Raw genomic sequence first — 27,634 nt, forward strand, 5'->3', positions numbered from 1 at the left:
GCACTGGTTCCCCCCTCCCCTTCATATATGGCAGGCTCCTGTTAATGACACTACAGACCATGAAAGGTACTCTTATACATCTAGGAACGCTGCTCATTAAGCATCATAAGATTTGGGATCGCTGCTGTCAGTCTCGTCATGGTCTCTGCTGAGGACGGGGATAGAGGTGTCTGTTTTTTGTTGGCCTCGCCCTGTGCACCCTGGAATGGTTCATCTGCTCATATGCAATACTGGCTTGATGCTTTATATGGCTTTTTATTCTATATTTGCATACCTTACATTGACTTCATTATATTTTCCAGGATTTGTAAATTTTGTTCCTGTCTTTGCTACGTCTCTTTTTCGCTGCTTATTTTGTTATCTGTTTTGTTTTTTTCTTAAAATGCCAATTAAAAAAAAAATGATGCCAGTTTTTTTTTTTTAAAAAGTCATGCTAACCAGGTTATTATTTCCATGTGTCTACTGTACATGATGACCCATCGCTTGGAATGCCTCTCACATGAAGGAGGCAGCCATCTGTACGAGCCTGCAGCCTTTACCAGCTCCTCATATATATTACTCATGAAGCGGCCCCAGTGACGGCAAGGGATCACAGTAAACCAACTGTGTGCAGTTCTACTACAAATACTGTTTACTACGGGGTGCGGGTTAAAAGATTGCCAGTCTCTAGCTAGACGGTCAGTAGGGTCAAAAAGTCGAAATGTAGTGTTCATTCTAGCACCCTGCACCTTTCAAAATCCATGCAGTTCTCCTTTCCTACCTGGGGTGTCGCTCTCTGCTCTGGTGCTTCTCAGAACGCTCTGGTCTGTATCTCGGCACTGAAATACAGACCTGAGTGTGCTGAGAAGCACCAGAGGAGAGAGCGACACCCCAGGCAGGAAAGAGGAACTGCACGTGTTTTGAAAGGTGCAGGGTGCTAGAATGAACACTAGACATGCAAATGGTCAACACAAAAAAGGTTGACACAAGTTTTCTTGTGTTATTTTAACCTTAATCCTTACCCTCCTCCTAATGCCTAAACCCTGACCCTCCCAGTGGTACCTAACCCTATCCATTCCCCTAGTGCGTAACCCTACCCGTTCGCCAAGTGCCTAATCCTGACCATCCCCACCGGCAGTCTAACCCTAACCCTCTCCCAAGCGCCTCACCATCATGAAAAACAATGTGTCAACCTTTTTTGGGTCGATAATTTGTATGTTGACTTTTTGACCCTGTCGACCATTTAACTGTCAACCTTTGACTATGCTGACCTTTTGATTATTTACCATCTTCCATCCGGATACAGTTTCATATGGTGTATGGCAGGACTCGATAAATACCTGTTGCCAGGTGGAATAATATTTTAGCACTGGTGACGGGATCCGTTCAGGATCCCGGCAGCCGAAATACCGCCGGTGGGATCAAGACACTGCTCGGAATGTTGGCGCCAGCATCCAGACTAGAATCCCAATCCCGGCCTCCGGAATCTCTGGGCTGCCAGAGAGGTAAGCTGGGGGTGGGTTGTTAGGTTTAGGCTGCGGGGGGAGGTTAGGGTTAAAGGGTCATAGAAGAAAGGCAAGTATACTTACCTTGCCCCTGTTGGGATTCTTACCACCGGGATGCCACGGTCTGCATTTTGACCGACGGTATATCAAACCCAACCCCTGGGGACTGCATGTAGTGATAGTAAGGTTGAATGAGGGCTCACCCCTGTTTCGGGATTGGAAGAGGTGGTTAGAGCGCTCGACCTCAAATCTCCCGTTGCAGAGTTCAGCTCTACTAAATCTAACTTGGGTAACATGGCAATCTCCAGCCATACTAAACCCGATAACAGCGGTCACTGAAGAGACTGCTTTAGAGAGTAGGAGACTCTGCTGACTGGCTACCTCTGACCAATCAAGCGGCAAGGCTATCTCAGACCGCATACTCATGTCACTGACCGTTTATATACTGTGCAGATCTCTAGATGGGATGCGGTTATGTTACCGGCGCTCGGGATCCCGGCGGTCAGCATGTCAACGCCAGGATCCTGAACGCTAAAAATGCAGGCAAAAAGGGGGTTTATTCCCATTCGTGGGTGTCCACGACACCCATAGAAGTGAGAATAGAACCTGTGGCAAGCGCAGCGAGGGGCTTTGTTGCGCTCACCCCTCCTGCCAGCATTCTGCTGCCGGGATCCAGTTGTTGTTACGCTGACCGCCGGGATCCCGGCAGCTGGCATATCATACTTAACCCTAGACAGCTGTATCCAAGCTCCAGCTGCCTAGCAGTTCTGTAAATGATGTCCGCTAGGCAGCAGCAATTATAATTTGCATTATCTGTAATTAAGCATGCTGCTCTTTCAAGTAAAACCAGAGGAGCTTAGCCCCAACTAAACCTATCTGTGCTGCTATGGCAATACCGGGAATTTGAACTCAGATTGCAGAATGCTCTGTTCCGCACAGATTAGAGGGCAGCCTGTATCACTCTCCTCAATAACGTCTAGTAGATGCAACGGAAACGTTAAATAAAAACACAAAATACTGACACTTGCAGACAAAACCTCAAAATTCCATTTTTTTTTTTACCGATGTTAAAACGACTTCCAAAACCTGTTAAATTGTATGTGTCACTGCTTTCATGGAAACAGCAGTATTGCGACTCATTCTAAATCACCACTGGCTGTTCTCCTATTGTGATCCCGTCTCACACAGGTGGCTACAATCAATGCAAGCATCTGATCAATTTCAGATGCAGAGGACAGTAGAGAATGAATGTAGATCTGATCGCTCAGCAATTAGGCTCTGGAAACGCCCTCACCGCCCGCTACAAACTGCAAGGTGCGGGAGCTGTGCCGAGTACTGCCTGCCCCTACTGCCGCATTAGCAAAGAGCTCAGCCTGCGGCTGCCATGGGGAAGTGGCGGTAGGAGAGCGCACACAGCCTGTAGAGCTCCCGCCCAACTTCCAGGCTGCACACACATGGGGCGTGGCTTGATGGCACCACCGGGAGGACATGTATTCGGCTACTGTAGGGGGGAGGAGGAGGCAGCAGCACCACAGGAGCATCTGCTGCTAGGAAACTGCCACAACTCTACGCGCCTCCATCACTACCCAGCACCAGCCAGCCCAGCAGGGAGACTCTGACAGGTACAGGCGGATCCCATGTGACCACAACCCCGGAAGTGGGGGACAGCACTGGTGTCGAGTGTAAGCTCTGTGGGCTACAGATGATAGTCACACAGACCTGTGGATGTAAGGGGTGCCACAGGAGTGTATGCACTGTAATGCAGAATAAGGGACATTATTATGGAGTGATCGTGCAGAGCAAAAAAATTTGTGAGCCCCAGGGTCCCCTCACTTTAATAAAATTGGGGTCCTACGGCACTATTTCTGGGTTCCATCACATATTATGGGACGTGAAGGCAGGCACAGAGGAGGTTGGGGGCAGACAATACTGGGGGTTTGGAGGTGGTAAGGGTATATAGAAGTAGGGGCAGGCAATACTGGGGGCATGGAGGGGATAAGCAGTTGGGGCAGTGCTGTGGGCAAGGAGGGGGTTGTATTCGGTCTCTACGGTCTCTAGGTCGACAGTTTTTTTTTGGGGGGGGTTTGGGGACCTTTTCATACCTCCTCTATCCAAGTGGGCAAAGAGTTGGTCATAAACCTTGTGGCGAGCGTAGCGAGCCACCGTGCCCGCAGTGTGGCGAGCAAAGCGTTTCAACTGTCGGTGGTCCCAGAAGGAAATTAGGTTCAAGAACCCCTCCCCCGCCCCCCCAAAAAAAGATTGTCGACCTTTTGTGTGTAGACCTTGCCAATGTCGACCTAACGATCATGTTGACCTTCCATAACTGTCGACCTAGTCATGTGACAACCTTCAGTCAGTGTCGACCTAGTGACTGTCGACCTAGACAGGGTTGACCCAATGATCCACAACCAGGAGGGGGTTAGGGGCAGGCAATAGGATCTCTACTGTGACATTATACTGGGTGTATATTATATACACACACACACACACTATGTTCATAGCATATCCCAAAACCGTGCGGCACTTCCGGCTACAGACATACGACACTGGACACAGTGGTAAGTGATATCAATTGATTAAAATATTAATATCAATTACCACTGTGTCGTCATTTTTCTATAGCCGGGAGTTCCTCATTGTGTTGGATAGGAGATATAAAAAAAAAAATTCTACACATCCCCTGTGTAATATCACGACAAAAGATCCTGGACAGGTCAATCACATAATTATATATACGGGGCAGTACGGATGGTGTAATAGTTAGCATTACTGCCTCACAGCACTGAGGTCATGGGATCGATTCCCACCATGGCCCTAACTGTGTGGAGTTTGTATATACTCCCCGTATTTGCGCGGGTTTCCTCCAGGTACTCCGGTTTCCTCCCGCAATCCAAAAATATACTGGTAGGTTAACTGGATCCTTTAAAAAAATAACCCTAGCGTAAAATGTGTGTGCGTGTATCCGTGGTAGGGAATATAGAGTGTAAGCTCCACTGGGGCAGGGACTGATGTGAATGGCCAAATATTCTCTGTACAGTGCTGCGGAATGTGTGCGCACTATATAAATAACTGGTAATAAATAATAATAATAAATATACACATAATAAATAAATGTATGTGTATATATAATTATGCATGTGATTCACCTGTCCAGGATCTTTGTAGTGACACTACACAGAGTATGTGTAATATATATGGGATATATACCTGCCCATAGAGTGGAATACAGTACAGCCTCTGAGGTAGGCCCCCCTTCCCTGTACGACACAGCACAGCCTCTGAGGTGCTCCCACCTCCCTGTTTGATCTTACATGCTTGAGGCACCTCTCCTACAGCCTACCCACAGTCATGTCCTCTGTCAGTTCCTCCAGTCACTCGGCCCCTGCATGGTGCAGACATGGAACCAGAGCACCAGCCCCGTGAAGATCTTCTCCTGCACAAACGCGCTGGGTGCAGGGAGTTAGCTGCCATTACACAGCACAGTGCCGCGTGCCTGCAGCTTTTCAAGCAGTCTCTAAGTTCTTGGAGGCTGGAGCGGCGCTGTTGGCATGTAAAAGGGAGTACTCTCGGGAGGCGCCGGCGGTGAGCTAGGGAGACGGGCAATGAGTGGCTTTCTGCAGGACGCGCTGAGTCTCAGAGTCCTGTGTGTGCCTCAGCCAATACCATTTAAGTATTGGCTGAGGCGCACACAGGACTATGGGGTATATGCAATTCCGGGCAAATTGCGGCACTTTTTCGCCCGTTTTTAAATTCGACACAATTCGACCGTCGAATTCCGGCAGGTGGGTGCCGGAATTCGACATATTCAATAAAAAACGAATTCAACAGTCCCGCAGTCGAAAAACGGCCGATTTGACGGATTTTGATTCGATTTTTAAAAATTAAAAAAAAACCCGAAAAAAAATTGCGTGGGGTCCCCCCTCCTAAGCATAACCAGCCTCGGGCTCTTTGAGCCGGTCCTGGTTGCCAAAATACGGGGGGAAAAATGACAGGGGATCCCCCGTATTTTAACAACCAGCACCGGGCTCTGCGCCTGGTCCAAAAAAATATGGGGGACAAAAAGAGTAGGGGTCCCCCGTATTTTTTGGACCAGCACCGGGCTCCACTAGCTGGACAGATAATGTCACAGCCGGGGGTTGCTTTTATACAGCGCCCTGCGGTCGTGGCATTAAATACCCAACTAGTCACCGCTGGCCGGGGTTCCCTGGAGAAGTGGGGACCCCTTCAATCAAGGCCCCCCCCCCCCCCAGCCACCCAAGGGCCAGGGGTGAAGCCCGAGGCTGTCCCCCGCATCCAAGGGCTGCGGATGGGGGGCTGATAGCCTTGTTGAAAATGGAAGAATATTGTTTTTGCAGAAGAACTACAAGTCCCAGCAAGCCTCCCCCGCAAGCAGGTACTTGGAGAACCACAAGTACCAGCATGCAGGGGGAAAAACGGGTCCGCTGGTACCTGTAGTTCTACTGCAAAAAAAATACCCAAATAAAAACAGGACACAGACACCGTGAAAGTATAACTTTATTACATACATGCTGACACACATACTTACCTATGTTGACACGCCGACTCTGGCCTCGTCTCCAATGTCGACGTCCGGGGTACCTGAAAATAAAATTATACTCACCTGATCCAGTGTCCAGTTCTTTTATTATAATCCACGTACTTGGCAAAAAAACTAACCGCATACCCGAACCAGACGGACTGAAAGGGGTCCCATGTTTACACATGTTTTTTGTTGAAACTAATGGAGGGAGCTGTGCGATGCGCGTCGGACAGCTCCGACGCGCATACAGCCAATCAGGAGAGTGCCACGACGTGGCGCTTCCTGATTGGCTGAAGGGACCTTTCTGTGACAGGAGTCACGGGGGGTCTCTGCATTCGGGGAAAGGGGTCCCATGTGTGAACATGGGACCCCTTTCAGTCCGTCTGGTACGGGTTAATGCGTTTTTTTGTTTTGCCAAGTACGTGGATTACAATAAAAGAACCGGACACTGGATCAGGTGAGTATAATTTTATTTTCAGGTACACCGTGGATTCTACTTGGAGAAGTGGACCGAACCTCATGTCAACATAGGTAAGTATGTGTGTCGGCATGTATGTAATAAAGTTTTACTTTCACGGTGTCTGTGTCCTGTTTTTATTTGGGTATTTTTTTTGCAGTAGAACTACAGGTACCAGCGGGCCCGTTTCCCCCCCACATGCTGGTACTTGTGGTTCTCCAAGTACCGGCTTGAGGGAGAGGCTTGCTTGGACTTTTAGTTCTTCTGCAAAAAACAATATTCTTCCATTTTCAACAAGGCTATCAGCCCCCCATCCGCAGCCCTTGGATGGGGGGACAGCCTCTGGCTTCACCCCTGGCCCTTGGGTGGCTGGGGGGGACCCCTTGATTGAAGGGGTCCCCACTCCTCCAGGGTACCCCGGCCAGGGGTGACTAGTTGGGTATTTAATGCCACGGCCGCAGGGCGCTGTATAAAAGTGACCCCCAGCTGTGGCATTATCTGTCCAGCTAGTGGAGCCCGGAGCTGGTCCAAAAAATACGGGGGACCCCTACTCTTTTCGTCCCCCGTATTTTTTGCACCAGGACCAGGCGCAGAGCCCGGTGCTGGTTGTTAAAATACGGGGGATCCCCTGTAATTTTTACCCCCGTATTTTGGCAAACAGGACCGGCTCAAAGAGCCCGAGGCTGGTTATGCTTAGGAGGGGGGACCCCACGCATTTCCCCCCCCTGATTTTTACACCATTCCATAAAAAAAAATAAAATAAAATATATATATATTTTTAAAAATATATAAATAATACTTGTGCCTCCTAAATAGACAAACCAAGTACCTAATCCCTTCTAATATAAATAAATATGCTATTACCCAAAAAAAAATAAGAATTTACTCACCGGTAATTCTATTTCTCGTAGTCCGTAGTGGATGCTGGGAACTCCGTAAGGACCATGGGGAATAGACGGGCTCTGCAGGAGACTGGGCACTCTAAAGAAAAGATTAGGTACTATCTGGTGTGCACTGGCTCCTCCCTCTATGCCCCTCCTCCAGACCTCAGTTAGGGAAACTGTGCCCGGAAGAGCTGACATTACAAGGAAAGGATTTTTGGAATCTAGGGTAAGACTCATACCAGCCACACCAATCACACCGTACAACTTGTGATAACCTTACCCAGTTAACAGTATGAACAACAACTAAGCCTCACTCAACGGATGGCTCATAACAATAACCCTTATTTAAGCAATAACTATATACATGTATTGCAGAAAGTCCGCACTTGGGACGGGCGCCCAGCATCCACTACGGACTACGAGAAATAGAATTACCGGTGAGTAAATTCTTATTTTCTCTGACGTCCTAGTGGATGCTGGGAACTCCGTAAGGACCATGGGCTCCCAAACGGGCGGGAGAGTGCGGATGACTCTGCAGCACCGAATGAGCAAACACAAGGTCCTCCTCAGCCAGGGTATCAAACTTGTAGAACTTTGCAAAGGTGTTTGAACCCGACCAAGTAGACGCTTGGCAAAGCTGTAAAGCCGAGACCCCTCGGGCAGCCGCCCAAGAAGAGCCCACCTTCCTTGTGGAATGGGCTTTTACTGATTTTGGATGCGGCAATCCAGCCGCAGAATGAGCCAGCTGAATCGTGCTACAGATCCAGCGAGCAATAGTTTGCTTTGAAGCAGGAGCACCCAGCTTGTTGGGTGCATGCAAGATAAACAGCGAGTCAGTCTTCCTGACTCCAGCCGTTCTGGAAACATATATTTTCAAAGCCCTGACTACGTCCAGCAACTTGGAGTCCTCCAAATCCCGAGTAGCCGCAGGCACCACAATAGGTTGGTTCAAATGAAACGATGATACCACCTTTGGGAGAAATTGGGGACGAGTCCTCAATTCTGCCCTGTCCATATGGAAGATCAGATATGGGCTTTTACATGACAAAGCCGCCAATTCCGACACACGCCTAGCCGATGCTAAGGCCAACAGCATGACCACTTTCCACGTGAGATACTTTAGTTCCTCGGTCTTAAGTGGCTCGAACCAGTGGGATTTCAGGAAATCCAACACAACGTTAAGATCCAAGGGTGCCACTGGTGGCACAAAAGGGGGCTGAATATGCAGCACTCCCTTAACAAACGTCTGAACCTCAGGCAGTGAAGCCAGTTCTTTTTGAAAGAAAATGGATAGGGCCGAAATCTGGACCTTTATGGACCCCAATTTTAGGCCCATAGTCACCCCTGACTGTAGGAAGTGCAGGAATCGACCCAGCTGGAATTCCTCTATAGGGGCCGTCCTGGCCTCACACCAAGCAACATATTTTCGCCATATACGGTGATAATGCTTTGCTGTCACGTCCTTCCTAGCCTTTATCAGCGTAGGAATAACTTAATCAGGAATGCCTTTTTCCGCTAGGATCCGGCGTTCAACCGCCATGCCGTCAAACGCAGCCGCGGTAAGTCTTGGAACAGACAGGGCCCTTGTTGCAGCAGGTCCTGTCTGAGAGGCAGAGGCCATGGGTCCTCTGTGCGCATTTCTTGCAGTTCCGGGTACCAAGTCCTTCTTGGCCAATCCGGAACAATGAGTATTATTCTTATTCCTCTCTTTCTTACTATTCTCAGTACCTTGGGTATGAGAGGAAGAGGAGGAAACACATATACCGACTGGTACACCCACGGTGTCACTATGGCGTCCACAGCTATCGCCTGAGGGTCCCTTGACCTGGCGCAATATCTTTTTAGCTTTTTGTTGAGGCCGGACGCCATCATGTCCACCTGTGGCAGTTCCCATCGCTTTGCAATCTGTGTGAAGACTTCTTGATGAAGCCCCCACTCTCCCGGGTGGAGGTCGCTCTGCAGCCACCACAGAAGAGACACCCTGGCCCTTGGGGACAGTGTGATCAGCCGATGCATCTGAAGATGCGATCCGGACCACTTGTCCAACAGATCCCACTGAAAGATCCTTGCATGGAACCTGCCGAAGGGAATGGCTTCATATGAAGCCACCATCTTTCCCAGGACTCGCGTGCAGTGATGCACCAAAACCCGTTTTGGTTTCAGGAGGTCCCTGACCAGAGATGTTAATTCCTGGGCCTTCTCCACCGGGAGAAACACCTTCTTCTGTTCTGTGTCCAGAATCATGCCCAGGAAAAGCAGACGCGTCGTAGGAATCAGCTGCGACTTTGGAACATTCAGAATCCAGCCGTGCTGTTGCAACACTTCCTGAGAGAGTGCTACGCTGATCAACAACTGCTCTCTGGACCTCGCCTTTATAAGGAGATCGTCCAAGTACGGGATAACTATAACTCCCTTCTTCCGAAGGAGTATCATCATTTCGGCCATTACCTTGGTAAATATCCTCGGTGCCGTGGACAGGCCAAACGGCAACGTCTGGAACTGGTAATGACAGTCCTGTACCACAAACCTGAGGTACTCCTGGTGAAGTGGGTAAATGGGGACATGCAAGTAAGCATCCTTGATGTCCAGCGACACCATAAAATCCCCCTCTTCCAGGCTTGCAATAACCGCTGAGCGATTCCATTTTGAACTTGAATTTCTTTATATAAAAGTGTACAAGGATTTTAAATTCAGAATGGGTCTCACCGAACCGTCCGGTTTCGGTACCACAAACATTGTGGAATAGTAACCCCTTCCCTGTTGAAGGAGGGGGACCCTGATAATCACTTGCTGGAGGTACAGCTTGTGAATTGCCGCCAGTACTACCTCCCTTTCCATGGGGGAAGCTGGCAAGGCTGATTTGAGGTAAAGGCGAGGGGGAGGGGGGGGGGGTGTCGCATCGAATTACAGCTTGTATCCCCGAGATACAATTTGTACAGCCCAGAGATCCACCTGTGAGCGAACCCACTGGTTGCTGTAGTTTCGGAGACGCGCCCCCACCGCACCTGGCTCCGCCTGTGGAGCCCCAACGTCATGCGGTGGACTTAGTGGAAGCAGGGGAGGACTTTTGTTCCTGGGAACTGGCTGCATGGTGCAGCTTCTTACCTCAACCCCTGCCTCTGGCAAGAAAGGATGCGCCCCTGACCCTCTTGCCTTTCTGAGAACGAAAGGACTGCATTTGATAATACGGTGCTTTCTTAGGCTGTGAGGAAACCTGAGGCAAGAAAGTCGACTTTCCAGCTGTCGCTGTGGTCCGATAGACCGTCCCCAAACAATTCCTCACCCTTATAAGGCAAAACCTCCATGTGTTTTTTAGAATCAGCCTCTCCTGTCCATTGCCGAGTCCATAAGACCCTCCTGGCAGAAATGGACATAGCATTAATTCTAGAGCCCAGCAGGCAAATGTCCCTCTGAGCATCCCGCATATATAAGACAACGTCTTTTATATGGCCCAGGGTTAGCAAAACAGTATCCCTGTCGAGGGAATCTATGTCATCTGACAGAGTATCTGTCCATGCTGCTACAGCACTACACATCCAGGCTGAAGCAATAGCAGGTCTCAGTAGAGTACCAGAGTGTGTATACACTGACTTCAGGATAGCTTCCTGCTTTCTATCCGCAGGCTCCTTTAGGGCGGCCGTATCCTGAGAAGGCAGGGCCACCTTTTTAGATAAGCGTGTCAGTTAATTCATCAGATGGGGGAAAAGTCACTGGCTGCTTTTTCTCCCCAAACATATAAACCCTCTTGGTATTAACAGGGTTAATCTCAGAAATGTGTAATACATCTTTCATTGCAATAATCATGTATCGGATGGCCTTGGTCATTTTAGACTGTAAATGTGCCTCATCATCGTCGACACTTGAGTCGGACTTCGTGTCGACATCTGTGTCAACCATCTAAGATAGAGGGCGTTTATGAGCCCCTGACGGTTTCTGAGTCACCTGGGCAGGCGCGGGCTGAGACCCCGGCTGTCCCAAGGCTGCAGCGTCATCAAACCTTTTATGTAAGGAGCTTACATTGTCGTTTAAGACCTTCCACATATCCATCCAATCAGGTGTCGGCCCCGACGGGGGCGACACCACACTTATCTGCCCTTGCTCCGCCTCCACGTAACCCTCCTCATCAAACATGTCGACACAGCCGTACCGACACACCGCACACACACAGGGAATGCTCAGACTGAGGACAGGACCCCACAAAGTCCTTTGGGGAGACAGAGAGAGAGTATGCCAGCACACACCACAGCGCTATATAACACAGGGATTTTTACTTATAATAATAAGAATTAACTTACCGATAATTCTATTTCTCGGAGTCCGTAGTGGATGCTGGGGTTCCTGAAAGGACCATGGGGAATAGCGGCTCCGCAGGAGACAGGGCACAAAAAGTAAAGCTTTACGATCAGGTGGTGTGTACTGGCTCCTCCCCCTATGACCCTCCTCCAAGCCTCAGTTAGGTACTGTGCCCGGACGAGCGTACACAATAAGGAAGGATTTTGAATCCCGGGTAAGACTCATACCAGCCACACCAATCACACTGTACAACCTGTGATCTGAACCCAGTTAACAGTATGATAACAGCGGAGCCTCTGAAAAGATGGCTCACAACAATAATAACCCGATTTTTGTAACTATGTACAAGTATTGCAGACAATCCGCACTTGGGATGGGCGCCCAGCATCCACTACGGACTCCGAGAAATAGAATTATCGGTAAGTAAATTCTTATTTTCTCTATCGTCCTAGTGGATGCTGGGGTTCCTGAAAGGACCATGGGGATAATACCAAAGCTCCCAAACGGGCGGGAGAGTGCGGATGACTCTGCAGCACCGAATGAGAGAACTCCAGGTCCTCCTTAGCCAGGGTATCAAATTTGTAGGATTTTACAAACGTGTTTGCCCCTGACTAAATAACCGCTCGGCAAAGTTGTAAAGCCGAGACCCCTCGGGCAGCCGCCCAAGATGAGCCCACCTTCCTTGTGGAATGGGCATTTACATATTTTGGCTGTGGCAGGCCTGCCACAGAATGTGCAAGCTGAATTGTATTACACATCCAACTAGCAATAGTCTGCTTAGAAGCAAGAGCACCCAGTTTGTTGGGTGCATACAGGATAACAGCAAGTCAGTTTTCCTGACTCCAGCCGTCCTGGAACATATTTTCAGGGCCCTGACAACATCTAGCAACTTGGAGTCCTCCAAGTCCCTAGTAGGTGCAAGGCACCACAATAAGCTGGTTCAGGTGAAACACTGACACCACCTTAGGGAGAGAACTGGGGACGAGTCCGCAGCTCTGCCCTGTCCGAATGGACAAACAGATATGGGCTTTTTTGAGAAAAAACCACCAATTTGACACTCGCCTGGTCCAGGCCAGGGCCAAGAGCATGGTCACTTTTCATGTGAGATGCTTCAAATCCACAGATTTGACTGGTTTTAAACCAATGTGATTTGAGGAATCCCAGAACTACGTTGAGATCCCACAGTGCCACTGGAGGCACAAAAGGGGGTTGTATATGCAATACTCCCTTGACAAACTTCTGGACTTCAGGAACTGAAGCCAATTCTTTCTGGAAGAAAATCGACAGGGCCGAAATTTGAACCTTAATGGACCCCAATTTGCGGCCCATAGACACTCCTGTTTGCAGGAAATGCAGGAAACGACCGAGTTGAAATTTCTTTGTGGGGCCATCCTGGCCTCACACCACGCAACATATTTTCGCCACATGTGGTGATAATGTTGTGCGGTCACCTCCTTTCTGGCTTTGACCAGGGTAGGAATGACCTCTTCCGGAATGCCTTTTTCCACCGCCATGCCGACAAACGCAGCTGCGGTAAGTCTTGGAACAGACATGGTACTTGCTGAAGCAAATCCCTTCTTAGCAGCAGAGGCCATAAGACCTCTGTAAGCATCTCTTGAAGTTCCGGGTACCAAGTCCTTCTTGGCCAATCCGGAGCCATGAGTATAGTTCTTACTCCTCTACGTCTTATAATTCTCAGCACCTTAGGTATGAGAAGCAGAGGACAGAGGACACATACACCGACTGGTACACCCACGGTGTTACCAGAACGTCCACAGCTATTGCCTGAGGGTCTCTTGACCTGGCGCAATACCTGTCCCGTTTTTTGTTCAGACGGGACGCCATCATGTCCACCTTTGGTATTTCCCAACGGTTTACAATCATGTGGAAAAAACTTCCCGATGAAGTTTCCACTCTCCCGGGTGGAGGTCGTGCCTGCTGAGGAAGTCTGCTTCCCAGTTTCCATTCCCGGGATGAAACACTGCTGACAGTGCTATCACATGATTTTCCGCCCAGCGAAAAGTCCTTGCAGTTTTTGCCATTGCCCTCCTGCTTCTTGTGTCGCCCTGTCTGTTTACGTGGGCGACTGCCGTGATGTTTTTCCCACTGGATCAATACCGGCTGACCTTGAAGCAGAGGTCTTGCTAAGCTTAGAGCATTATAAATTTACCCTTAGCTCCAGTATATTTATGTGGAGAAAAGTCTCCAGACTTGATCACACTCCCTGGAAATTTTTTCCTTGTGTGACTGCTCCCCAGCCTCTCGGGCTGGGCTCCGTGGTCACCAGCATCCAATCCTGAATGCCGAATCTGCGGCTCTCTAGAAGATGAGCACTCTATAACCACCACAGGAGAGACACCCTTGTCCTTGGATATAGGGTTATCCGCTGATGCATCTGAAGATGCGATCCGGACCATTTGTCCAGCAGATCCCACTGAAAAGTTCTTGCGTGAAATCTGCCGAATGGAATTGCTTCGTAGGAAGCCACCATTTTTACCAGGACCCTTGTGCAATGATGCACTGTTTTTAGGAGGTTCCTGACTAGCTCGGATAACTCCCTGGCTTTCTCTTCCGGGAGAAACACCTTTTTCTGGACTGTGTCCAGAATCATCCCTAGGCACAGCAGACGTGTCGTCGGGGTCAGCTGCGATTTTGGAATATTTAGAATCCACCCGTGCTGTTGTAGCAGTATCCGAGATAGTGCTACTCCGACCTCCAACTGTTCCCTGGACTATGCCCTTATCAGGAGATCGTCCAAGTAAGGGATAATTAAGACGCCTTTTCTTCGAAGAAGAATCATCATTTCGGCCATTACCTTGGTAAAGACCCGGGGTGCCGTGGACAGTCCAAACGGCAGCGTCTGAAACTGATAGTGACAGTTCTGCACCACGAACCTGAGGTACCCTTAGTGAGAAGGGCAAATTTGGGACATAGAGGTAAGCATCCCTGATGTCCCGGGACACTATATAGTCCCCTTCTTCCTGGTTCGTTATCACTGCTCTGAGTGACTCCATCTTGATTTGAACCTTTGTAAGTGTTCAAAATTTTTTTAGAATAAGTCTCACCTAGCCTTCTGGCTTCAGTACCACAATATAGTGTGGAATAATACCCCTTTTCTTGTAGTAGGAGAGGTAATTTAATTATCACCTGCTGGGAATACAGCTTGTGAATTTTTTTCCCATACTGCCTCCTTGTCGGAGGGAGACCTTGGTAAAGCAGACTTCAGGAGCCTGCGAAGGGGAAACGTCTCGACATTCCAATCTGTACCCCTGGGATACTACTTGTAGGATCCAGGGGTCCTGTACGGTCTCAGCGCCATGCTGAGAACTTGTCAGAAGCGGTGGAACGCTTCTGTTCCTGGGAATGGGCTGCCTGCTGCAGTCTTCTTCCCTTTCCTCTATCCCTGGGCAGATATGATCTTATAGGGACGAAAGGACTGAGGCTGAAAAGACGGTGTCTTTTTCTGCAGAGATGTGACTTAGGGTAAAAACGGTGGATTTTCCAGCAGTTGCCGTGGCCACCAGGTCCGATGGACCGACCCCAAATAACTCCTCTTCCTTTATACGGCAATACACCTTTGTGCCGTTTGGAATCTGCATCACCTGACCACTGTCGTGTCCATAACATCTTCTGGCAGATATGGACATCGCATTTACTCTTGATGCCAGAGTGCAAATATCCCTCTGTGCATCTCGCATATATAGAAATGCATCCTTTAAATGCTCTATAGTCAATAAAATACTGTCCCTGTCAAGGGTATCAATATTTTTAGTCAGGGAATCCGACCAAGCCCCCCCAGCTCTGCACATCCAGGCTGAGGCGATCGCTGGTCGCAGTATAACACCAGTATGTGTGTATATACTTTTTATGATATTTTCCAGCCTCCTGTCAGCTGGTCCTTGAGGACGGCCCTATCTATAGACGGTACCGCCACTTGTTTTGATAAGCGTGTGAGCGCCTTAGCCACCCTAAGGGGTGTTTCCCAACGCGCCCTAACTTCTGGCGGGAAAGGGTATACCGCCCCTAATTTTCTATCGGGGGGAACCCACGCATCATCACACACTTTATTTAATTTATCGGATTCAGGAAAAACTACGGTAGTTTTTTCACATCCCACATAATACCCTCTTTTGTGGTACTTGTAGTATCAGAAATATGTAACACCTCCTTCATTGCCTTTAACGTGTGGCCCTAATAAGGAATACGTTTGTTTATTCACCGTCGACACTGGATTCAGTGTCCCTGTCTGTGTCTGTGTCGACCGACTAAAGTAAACGGGCGTTTTAAAACCCCTGACGGTGTTTTTGAGACGTCTGGACCGGTACTAATTGTTTGTCGGCCGTCTCATGTCGTCAACCGACCTTGCAGCGTGTTGACATTATCACGTAATTCCCTAAATAAGCCATCCATTCCGGTGTCGACTCCCTAGAGAGTGACATCACCATTACAGGCAATTGCTCCGCCTCCTCACCAACATCGTCCTCATACATGTCGACACACACGTACCGACACACAGCACACACACAGGGAATGCTCTGATAGAGGACAGGACCCACTAGCCCTTTGGAGAGACAGAGGGAGAGTTTGCCAGCACACACCAAAAACGCTATAATTATATAGGGACAACCTTATATAAGTGTTTTCCCTTATAGCATCTTTATTATATATTTCTAACGCCAAATTAGTGCCCCCCCTCTCTGTTTTAACCCTGTTTCTGTAGTGCAGTGCAGGGGAGAGCCTGGGAGCCTTCCCTCCAGCCTTTCTGTGAGGGAAAATGGCGCTGTGTGCTGAGGAGATAGGCCCCGCCCCTTTTTCGGCGGCCTCGTCTCCCGCTCTTAACGGATTCTGGCAGGGGTTAAATATCTCCATATAGCCTCCGGAGGCTATATGTGAGGTATTTTTAGCCAAAATAGGTTTTCATTTGCCTCCCAGGGCGCCCCCCTCCCAGCGCCCTGCACCCTCAGTGACTGCCGTGTGAAGTGTGCTGAGAGGAAAATGGCGCACAGCTGCAGTGCTGTGCGCTACCTTTAGAAGACTGAGGAGTCTTCTGCCGCCGATTCTGGACCTCTTCTTACTTCAGCATCTGCAAGGGGGCCGGCGGCAAGGCTCCGGTGACCATCCAGGCTGTACCTGTGATCGTCCCTCTGGAGCTGATGTCCAGTAGCCAAGAAGCCAATCCATCCTGCACGCAGGTGAGTTCACTTCTTCTCCCCTAAGTCCCTCGTTGCAGTGATCCTGTTGCCAGCAGGACTCACTGTAAAATAAAATACCTAAGCTAAACTTTTCTAAGCAGCTCTTTAGGAGAGCCACCTAGATTGCACCCTTCTCGGCCGGGCACAAAAATCTAACTGAGGCTTGGAGGAGGGTCATAGGGGGAGGAGCCAGTACACACCACCTGATCGTAAAGCTTTACTTTTTGTGCCCTGTCTCCTGCGGAGCCGCTATTCCCCATGGTCCTTTCAGGAACCCCAGCATCCACTAGGACGATAGAGAAAAGTGATTACCCAATAGCTGCCTTATATGTTTTATTTGCGCCTAAATTTATGTGCCCCCCCTCTCTTTTTTACCCTTCTTGTACCTGGATACTGCAGGGGAGAGCCTGGGGAGCTGCTTTCAGCGGAGCTGTGAAGAGAAAATGGCGCTGGTGTGCTGAGGAAGAAGGCCCCGCCCCCTCAGTGGCGGGCTTCTGTCCCACTTTCTGTGTAAAAAAATAGCGGGGTTTTTTACATATATACAGTGCCAGACTGTATATATATGTATTTTTATTGCCAAAAGGTACTTCAATTGCTGCCCAGGGCGCCCCCCCCCCCCCCCCGGCGCCCTGCACCCTACAGTGACCAGAGTGTGTAAGTGTGCTGGGAGCGATGGCGCACAGCTGCGGTGCTGTGCGCTACCTTAAATGAAGACAGGAGTCTTCTGCCGCCGATTTCGTCGTCTTCAAGCTTCTGTTCTTCTGGCTCTGCGAGGGGGACGGCGGCGCGGCTTCGGGAACGGACGATCGAGGACAGGTGCCCGTGTTCGAACCCTCTGGAGCTAATGGTGTCCAGTAGCCTAAGAAGCACAAGCTAGCTGCAAGCAGGTAGGTTTGCTTCTCTCCCCTTAGTCCCACGTAGCAGTGAGTCTGTTGCCAGCAGAAGCTCACTGAAAATAAAAAACCTAATAAATACTTTCTTTACTAGTAAGCTCAGGAGAGCCCACTAGGAGCACCCAGCTCTGGCCGGGCACAGATTCTAACTGAGGTCTGGAGGAGGGGCATAGAAGGAGGAGCCAGTGCACACCAGATAGTACCTAATCTTTTCTTTAGAGTGCCCAGTCTCCTGTGGAGCCCGTCTATTCCCCATGGTCCTTACGGAGTTCCCAGCATCCACTAGGACGTCAGAGAAAACATGTTTTTAAATTTTATTAGATTCCGCCAGCAAAGTGTGGCGGATTGAAAATTACAAATTTAATGTCTAAAAGCACTGCTGTCGAATTTACAATCTTCAATTGAATATACTTTTGTCGAAATGCCGCATTTGTACCATTGCAGAAATGTCGAATTTGACAAATGTCGAATTTCAAAAAGTTGAATTTGGAATGGCCGTTTTTTTGGCGAAAAGTAGTGTATTGCATAGTTTAATTTTTTTGGGGGGCGAAAATGTCCCGTTTTTCGACATTTTCGGGAATTCGACCGCAATTGCATATACCCCTCTGACTCTTAGCGCATCCTGTGGGACCCGCTCATTTTTACAAAGTGAGTCCCCTGCTGTCTGCAGCGCGTAAAAACGCGCTATAGCGGTTATTTTGCAAACACTTATGAGACTGCAGTATGTTGCTGGGGTTATATATCAGCTGATCAGTTGATATGGGGCTGTACTGTCTACTGTTGATTATGAACAGCTCTACTGTGGCGTAACATGCACAAGGGGCTCTACCATGGCATGTGTTTAAGGGGCTCTACCATGGCATAATGTGTTTAAGGGGCTCTACTGTGGTGTAACATGTATAAGCAGCTGTACTGTGATGTAACGCGTATAAGGGGCTCTACTGTGTGGTGTACTGTGTATAAGGGGTATTACCGTGTGGTGTGATGTGACTAATGGACACTCCTGTGCAGTGTAATGTGAATTGGTACTATTATGCGGCCATGCCCCTATATTTTCTGCACGCACACTGTCGCTATTTTGAATATGGTGGGGGGACACAAGGAAAATTTTGCTCTGAGCTACAAAAAGTCTAGAACGGGCCCTGTGTGATGCTGAATGTAATACGTCTGTGGCAATACGTATCGTATTAAATGGAATCTAGATGTCTAATCCTGTTCCGCTGGGTTTATGGTGCATTACTAAATAAATCTTAAGACTAAAGATAAACTCTGTCTAGAAGAAAAGAAGTTATTCTGTCAAGGAGTACAGTACGGACCGGCGACACCTCAGAAGACAATGGGCACTTCTCTCAGAAGAGGCTATAAAACCACAGTAACATCCACACAAAGGAAATGGTAATCTGAACTGTAATTACTCTACTGTCTAATGCTATGATATTACAATTAAGTAAAAAAAAAAACTTTGCCGGACAAAATTCAAGCGAGTCCTTCCTCTGCTCCTTACCTCCTTCTTCTGTTCTTCCTCCTGGAGAAGCTTCTTCAGTTCATTCACACTCTGGAGAACATCTTCACGCTTAACATCAAGCTCACTGAAACGACTATTAAGTTCCTGCAGATATTTGCTGCCATTTAATCCACTCTTTTGCTTATCTCCCATGGCCTCCTGTATCTCCTGGAGTTGTGCATTAAGACTTCTGACCTCTGCTATTGACTGCCGCAGAATGGACAACTGTAAAGGGATGGGACACTGCAGCTGAGTAGCTGTCACTTCCTCCATAGAGCCTTCTAGTCCAGGTTCCGCCACAACCACTTTCACAGTGGGCTGTTTGGACAACTCTGTTTTGTACGATTTAGCTGCTTCATCTCCATCCCTTAAGGAGCGGTGGACCTTTGCTTTACCACTGTTGGAGGTACCCTCTGTTCCAGAGGCCTCAGAATCATCACAGTTGTGTTTCCTTTTGGTTCTAGGTGGTTTGGACTTTCCCGGTAGCGGGCGAATCAGGAATCTCTTGATTTGTTCCAGACTCTCCTGAACCAGCTGATACTCAAACTCTGCCATGTCCATGTTTGGCGGGGGTACGCCCAGCTGGATGCAGCTTCCCTTAGTCAGGATGTATGTCTTCTGAGGCTCCATCTTCTCCTTGTTCAGCCAAGCTCCATTCAAGCTCTGCAACAAAAAATAAAACACAACCACATTACAAAAGGGACGTTTCTATTCACATATTAATGGCACTGACAACACAAATAGATCCGCTAAATAACATAATACACGGGCAGCTTCATTTTGATAACTTTCTGACCTACGTTTAGTAAGATTCCTACACAGGCTTTGGTCATTTCCATCATGCCATCTAAAAGCACAAAGAGGTGTAACTGGAGACTGAACCCTGTCTCTCCTCTCCCCACAGGTAACGCCATCTTCATCTTACATATCTGATGTTTCTCCCTGGCTCTACTTTTCGCAACTGAAGGAAGTTTGCTTTTTACGGTGATGTTATCTTTCTGCAACATCCATTATTTTAATGAGCCTCCTGTACTTATTGATAAACAATTAGCCACTACAAAGAATGGCAATTAAAGCATGAAGAATTCTAACTGGAGTTGTGACCGGGCATGGACTGGACTTTGATATACTCTAACCGTTACAAATCCAGATGTTCTCAAGCACTGCACCATGACCATGGTATTCTTCAATTCCATACTCCTACAAATTTGTCTGGCCTCCTTAAAATGGGGGGAATTCAAGTGAGAGTGAAGGGTACGAATTGCTGTTGCGCTTAAATGCCGGAAACAGCAACCTCTCTCGCATCCTTCCCCAAGTCAATTCACTAAAAAGTGCTTGCTACCCAATTGGGTAGCGCACACTTTTGGGCAAGATCACACTGCCATAAAATATGGTAGCTGCTGCGCATATTCAATCGGGCAAATCCATTCTCCCTCAATTGAATTCACCCCAATGTGCATTTATCCAGGCCCACAGCTCAGTAGCCACTGCGATACGCCCACGATGGTTGCTGTCCTGTTTTTTTATTTCCTTTCTGTTCCCCACTGCATATTATTTCTACGAATTGCTCATTTCACTGAAACTTATGTAGTGCAACCAAGATGGCTGCCTTGGCTAGGCCTTTCAAGGGGCACTAAGAAGAACCTGTCGAAATTAGATCCTTTGGGTATCTGGTTTGTTGTTCCTCATTTTTTCCCCCAATGCCTCACCTGGTTATAGGATGAATAATTCATTTATGTAATAATTCCATGCATATCCTGTATCACACTTTTCTATTCCATATCTTTCCCAATTCACATATCCATGCATTGCCCGCCTCGCACACTGTAACCTATGTGGTGTGCATGGATCTAAACATTTTGTAAAGTCAGTGTATCTTGCCCAGGTGTTACCTATTCAACCCAGTGTAACCTATGTAGTGTGCCCAAGATGGCTACCTTGCCTGGTACCTTTGTGGGTATGATAAAAAAATGATTGGAACAGATGACACATTGGCCCTCATTCCGATTTGATCGCAGCCAGCAACTTTTTGCTGCTGGTGCGATCAACTAATCTCCGCCTATGGGGAGTGTATTTTAGCATAGCAGGGCTGCGAACGCTTGTGCAGCCCTGCTATACTAAAAAAGTTTCACTTAAAACAAGACTAGCCCTGCAGCTACTTACCCAGTGCGACGGATCCAGCGATGAAGGTCCCGGTCCTGACGTCAGACATCCGCCCTCCGTTCGCCTGGACATGCCTGCATTCTTCTTACCACTCCCCCAAAACAGCTGGAAACGGTGAGTATCCGCCCCGGAACACCTCCCGCCTGTCCATCTTCTTGCGATCGCCGCTGCGATCACATTTGTCGCTGGCGGCGTCACTGCCTGGCGACGATCGTCGCCAGGCAACGACGCGCATGTGCAATGCGTCCGCCGCACATGCGCATTTCCGACCTGTCCGCACCACGCCAACGGGTCGCAATGACCCCCATTATGTTAATGGTTTCTGAATTTTATGGAAATGTTAAGTGCCCTTAATTGCTATATAAAATTATTTTTCTGCGTTTCAAGAAAGTGGGGTCAATTCTATTCTCCGACAGTTGAATAGCGCCGGGAATTAGCTCCCGACGCCATTCAATTCAGCTCCAGTTAAGTCGGCGATGGCCGGTTCTCGCCGACTAAACGGGTTAAATTGTTGGGAGAACGGGCATTCTCCGACTTAACTCCCCGGCGCGAGGCTGATTCCCGACAGAATCAGCCTCGCGCCGGCCGCGAGGAAGCACTTTTGTCGGGTTTCTTCTCTCACCCCCCCGGGATGAGAGAAGAATTCCCGACAATTGAGGGTCACTCGTCGCTGCATTGAATAGCGCCGAGGGCAAACTCCTGGCGCTATTCAACTGTCGGAGAATAGAATTGACTCCAATGGGTCTTTCAGTTTCCTTCAATATTTATATTTTCTTTTCAAAATAATTAATTTAGCCCAAAGGAACACTTTACCATTCTAGAAGAAAAAAAAAAAAAAAAAAAGGAAAGTGGGAAAAAATGCTCCACATTGCTTTGTACCCACATCCACAATTATTTCAGTAATTACCACATCTGTCCAATACCGAAATAAAGATGGGAATATGGGGTCTACAGTAATTTGATAAATATGGAGTTGCAGAGAGAAGGGAGAAGATTAGAGCTGTAATAACTGCATACAAGGTAAAAGGCAAAATGTCCAATGTATTCGGGAGACTTACATTGTTGTCAGTGACCGTCCACTGGCCTGCGGTGTTCTGCCTGAATATGCAATGTGTGCGGGAAATCATAAGGGGACATTCTTTAGAGACCAGCTGGTAGGTAACTCCAAGCCCTCTTCCCACCGTGACCTGACGGAGACAGAACAACTAATCACAAACCGCTACCTGCACATAGGTAAAGGATTAGAAGAAATATGATCAACCTCTCAGATATCCAGCAGGACAGGACAATGCATAAAGTACTGCATCCAAAAATACATCTCCAAATAATCCGCCTATGCAGATAAATATAATAATAGGTAAAACAGACAATAACAAGAATTATATAATAATAGTAATAATGGGGACACTCACAAAACATGTTCCCCTATTGCCACCTAGTGGTTACCAGATGGTAATGGCTGCTTATATAAATTATGATGAGGCAAATAATTGTAGCAAGAAAACTGCAAATAATAAGCTGCCTGTCCCCACCCCAGGGCTGTGAATTGTCCCATTTATCATGTTAAAGAGTTATGCATGGACTCAGACAGGTATATGCAGAGCAATTTATATTAGCTATGCAAACTGGTGCAGTACTTGTTCAACCCCAAAGTATCTGGTAACAGGTATGGGACTCAGGGTAGACATTGGGCCATATGCAATTGCAGGTCGAATTGCCGAAAAACGGGGCATTTTCGACACAAAAAAAAAAAGAATTTACTTACCGATAATTCTATTTCTCGTAGTCCGTAGTGGATGCTGGGAACTCCGTAAGGACCATGGGGAATAGCGGCTCCGCAGGAGACTGGGCACAAAAGTAAAGCTTTAGGACTACCTGGTGTGCACTGGCTCCTCCCCCTATGACCCTCCTCCAAGCCTCAGTTAGGATACTGTGCCCGGACGAGCGTACACAATAAGGAAGGATTTATGAATCCCGGGTAAGACTCATACCAGCCACACCAATCACACCGTACAACCTGTGATCTGAACCCAGTTAACAGCATGATAACAGAGGAGCCTCTGGATAGATGGCTCACAACAACAATAACCCGATTTAGTTAACAATAACTATGTACAAGTATTGCAGACAATCCGCACTTGGGATGGGTGCCCAGCATCCACTACGGACTACGAGAAATAGAATTATCGGTAAGTAAATTCTTATTTTCTCTGACGTCCTAGTGGATGCTGGGAACTCCGTAAGGACCATGGGGATTATACCAAAGCTCCCAAACGGGCGGGAGAGTGCGGATGACTCTGCAGCACCGAATGAGAGAACTCCAGGTCCTCCTCAGCCAGGGTCTCAAATTTGTAGAATTTAGCAAACGTATTTGCCCCTGACCAAATAGCTGCTCGGCAAAGTTGTAAAGCCGAGACCCCTCGGGCAGCCGCCCAAGATGAGCCCACCTTCCTTGTGGAATGGGCTTTTACAGATTTTGGCTGTGGCAGGCCTGCCACAGAATGTGCAAGCTGAATTGTATTACAAATCCAACGAGCAATAGTCTGCTTAGAAGCAGGAGCACCCAGCTTGTTGGGTGCATACAGGATAAACAGCGAGTCAGATTTTCTGACTCCAGCCGTCCTGGAAACATATTTTCAGGGCCCTGACTATGTCCAACAACTTGGAGTCCTCCAAGTCACTAGTAGCCGCAGGTACCACAATAGGTTGGTCCAGATGAAACGCTGAAACTACCTTAGGGAGAAAATGAGGACGAGTCCTCAATTCCGCCCTGTCTGAATGGAAGATCAGATAAGGGCTTTTACAGGATAAAGCCGCCAATTCTGACACGCGCCTGGCCTAGGCCAGGGCCAACAGCATGACCACTTTCCATGTGAGATATTTTAACTCCACAGATTCAAGTGGTTCAAACCATTGTGACTTTAGGAACCCCAAAACTACATTGAGATCCCAAGGTGCCACTGGAGGCACAAAAGGAGGCTGTATATGCAGTACCCCTTTTACAAACGTCTGAACTTCAGGAACTGAAGCTAGTTCTTTCTGAAGAAAATTGACAGGGCCGAAATTTGAACCTTAATGGACCCCAATTTTAGGCCCATAGACACTCCTGTTTGCAGGAAATGCAGGAATCGACCTAGTTGAAATTCCTCCATCGGGGCCTTACTGGCCTCGCACCACGCAACATATTTTCGCCTAATGCGGTGATAATGCTTTGCGGTTACATCCTTCCTGGCTTTGATCAGGGTAGGGATGACTTCATCCGGAATGCCTTTTTCCTTCAGGATCCGGCGTTCAACCGTCCTGCCGTCAAACGCAGCCGCGGTAAGTCTTGGAATAGATAGGGTCCTTGATGGAGCAGGTCCCTTCTTAGAGGTAGAGGCCACGGGTCCTCCGTGAGCATCTCTTGAAGTTCCGGGTACCAAGTCCTTCTTGGCCAATCCGGAGCCACGAGTATAGTTCTTACTCCCCTCCGTCTTATAATTCTCAATACTTTTGGTAAGAGAGGAAGATGAGGGAACCCATACACTGACTGGTACACCCACGGTGTTACCAGAGCGTCCACAGCTATTGCCTGAGGGTCCCTTGACCTGGCACAACACCTGTCCAATTTTTTGTTTAGGCGGGACGCCATCCTGTCCACCTTTGGTTTTTCCCAACGGTTTACAATCATGTGGAAGACTTCTGCTGAGGAAGTCTGTTTCCCAGTTGTCCACTCCCGGAATGAACACTGCTGACAATGCTATCACATGATTTTCCGCCCAGCGAAAAATCCTTGCAGCTTCTCTACGTGGGCGACTGCCGTGATGTTGTCCGACTGGATCAGCACCGGCTGACCTTGAAGTAGAGGTCTTGCTTGGCTTAGGGCATTGTAAATGGCCCTTAGCTCCAAGATATTTATGTGAAGTGATGTCTCCAGGCTTGACCACAAGCCCTGGAAATTTCTTCCCTGTGTGACTGCTCCCCAGCCTCGCAGGCTGGCATCCGTGGTCACCAGGACCCAGTCCTGAATGCCGAATCTGCGCCCTCTAGAAGATGAGCACTCTGCAACCACCACAGGAGAGACACCCTTGTCTTTGGTGACAGGGTTATCCGCTGATGCATCTGAAGATGCGATCCGGACCACTTTTCCAGCAGGTCCCACTGGAAAGTTCGTGCGTGGAATCTGCCGAATGGAATTGCTTCGTAGGAAGCCACCATTTTTCCCAGGACCCTTGTGCACTGCTGCACTGACACTTGGCCTGGTTTTAGGAGGTTTCTGACTAGTTCGGATAACTCCCTGGCTTTCTCCTCCTGGAGAAACACCTTTTTCTGGACTGTGTCCAGGATCATCCTTAGGAATAGAAGACGTGTCGTCGGGATCAGCTGCAATTTTGGAATATTAAGAATCCAACCGTGCTGCCGCAACACTACTTAAGATAGTGCTACCCCGACTACCAACCGTTCCCTGGATCTTGCCCTTATCCGGAGATCGTCCATGTAAGGGATAATTAAAACTCCCTTCCTTCGAAGGAGTATCATCATTTCGGCCATTACTTTGGTAAAGACCCGGGGTGCCGTGGACAAACCAAACGGCAGCGTCTGAAACGGATAGTGACAGTTCTGTACCACAAACCTGAGGTACCCTTGGTGAGAAGGGTAAATTGGGACATGGAGATGAGCATCCTTGATGTCCAGAGACACCATATAATCCCCTTCTTCCAGGTTTGCTATCACCGCTCTGAGTGACTCCATCTTGAATTTGAACCTTTGTATGCAAGTGTTCAAGGATTTCAGATTTAAATTAGGTCTCACCGAGCCGTCCGGCTTCGGTACCACAAACAGCGTGGAATAATACCCCTTTCCCTGTTGTAGGAGGGGTACCTTGATTATCACCTGCTGGGAATACAGCTTGTGAATGGCTTCCCATACCGCCTCCCTGTCGGAGGGAGACGTCGGTAAAGCAGACTTTAGGAAAACGGCGAAGGGGAGACGTCTCAAATTCCAATTTGTACCCCTGAGATACCACCTGAAGGATCCAGGGGTCCCCTGTGAGTGGGCCCACTGCACGCTGAAATTTTTGAGACGGGCCCCCACCGTGCCTGAGTCCGCTTGTAAAGCCCCAGCGTCATGCTGAGGACTTGGCAGAAAACGGGAGAGGGCTTCTGTTCCTGGGAACTGGCTGTTTGCTGCAGCCTTTTTCCTCTCCCTCTGCCACGGGGCAGAAATGAGGAGCCTTTTGCCCGCTTGCCCTTATGGGGCCCAAAGGACTGCGCCTGATAATACGGCGTCTTCTTATGTTGAGAGGCTACCTGGGGTAAAAATGTGGATTTTCCAGCCGTTGCCGTGGCCACCAGGTCTGTTAGACCTACCCCAAATAACTCCTCCCTTTTATAAGGCGATACTTCCATATGCCTTTTGGAATCAGCATCACCTGACCACTGTCTTGTCCATAACCCTCTTCTGGCAGAAATGGACAGCGCACTTACTCTTGATGCCAGTCGGCAAATATCCCTCTGTGCATCACGCATATATAGAAATGCATCTTTTAAATGCTCTATAGTCATTAATATACTGTCCCTATCTAGGGTATCAATATTGTCAGTCAGGGAATCCGACCAAGCCACCCCAGCACTGCACATCCAGGCTGAGGCGATTGCTGGTCGCAGTATCACACCCGTGTGAGTGTATATACATTTTAGGTTATTTTACTGCTTTCTGTCAGCAGGTTCCTTAAGGGCGGCCGTATCCGGGGACGGTAGTGCCACCTGTTTAGACAAGCGTGTGAGCGCTTTATTCACCCTAGGGGGTGTTTCCCAACGTGCCCTATCCTCTGGCGGGAAGGGGTATGATGCTAATAACTTTTTAGGAATTAACAGTTTTTATCGGGGGAAACCCACGCATCATCACACACTTCATTTAATTCCTCAGATGCAGGAAAAACTACAGGCAGTTTTTTCTCACCCAACATAATACCCTTTTTAGTGGTACTGGTATTATCAGAAATGTGTAAAAACATTTTCCATAGCCTCAATCATGTAACGTGTGGCCCTACTGGAAGTCACATTCGTCTCTTAATCGTCGACACTGGAGTCAGTATCCGTGTCGGCGTCTGTATCTGCCATCTGCGGTAACGGGCGTTTTAGAGCCCCTGATGGCTTTTGAGACACCTGGACAGGCACAGGCTGAGTCGCCGGCTGTCTCATGTCATCAATCTTTTGTAAAGAGCTGACTCACATAATTCCTTC

At 48.4% G+C, this 27,634-nt stretch overlaps 1 protein-coding gene across 2 annotated transcripts in view; it reads right to left on the reverse strand.

Annotated features, from left to right (window-relative positions):
• Nucleotides 1–27,634, reverse strand: part of RNF8 (ring finger protein 8) — an 81,511-nt gene that overhangs the window by 24,252 nt on the left and 29,625 nt on the right. For both annotated transcript variants that reach the window (XM_063918872.1, XM_063918873.1), the window contains exons 2-3: nt 22,469–22,597; nt 19,248–19,910 (exon numbers count right to left, since the gene is read on the reverse strand). In XM_063918872.1, coding sequence (XP_063774942.1) covers nt 19,248–19,910; nt 22,469–22,597 — 792 coding nt within the window. The remainder of the gene's footprint in view (nt 1–19,247; nt 19,911–22,468; nt 22,598–27,634) is intronic.

Source organism: Pseudophryne corroboree, chromosome 4 (assembly GCF_028390025.1).
Source record: "Pseudophryne corroboree isolate aPseCor3 chromosome 4, aPseCor3.hap2, whole genome shotgun sequence".
Lineage (NCBI taxonomy): Eukaryota > Metazoa > Chordata > Amphibia > Anura > Myobatrachidae > Pseudophryne > Pseudophryne corroboree.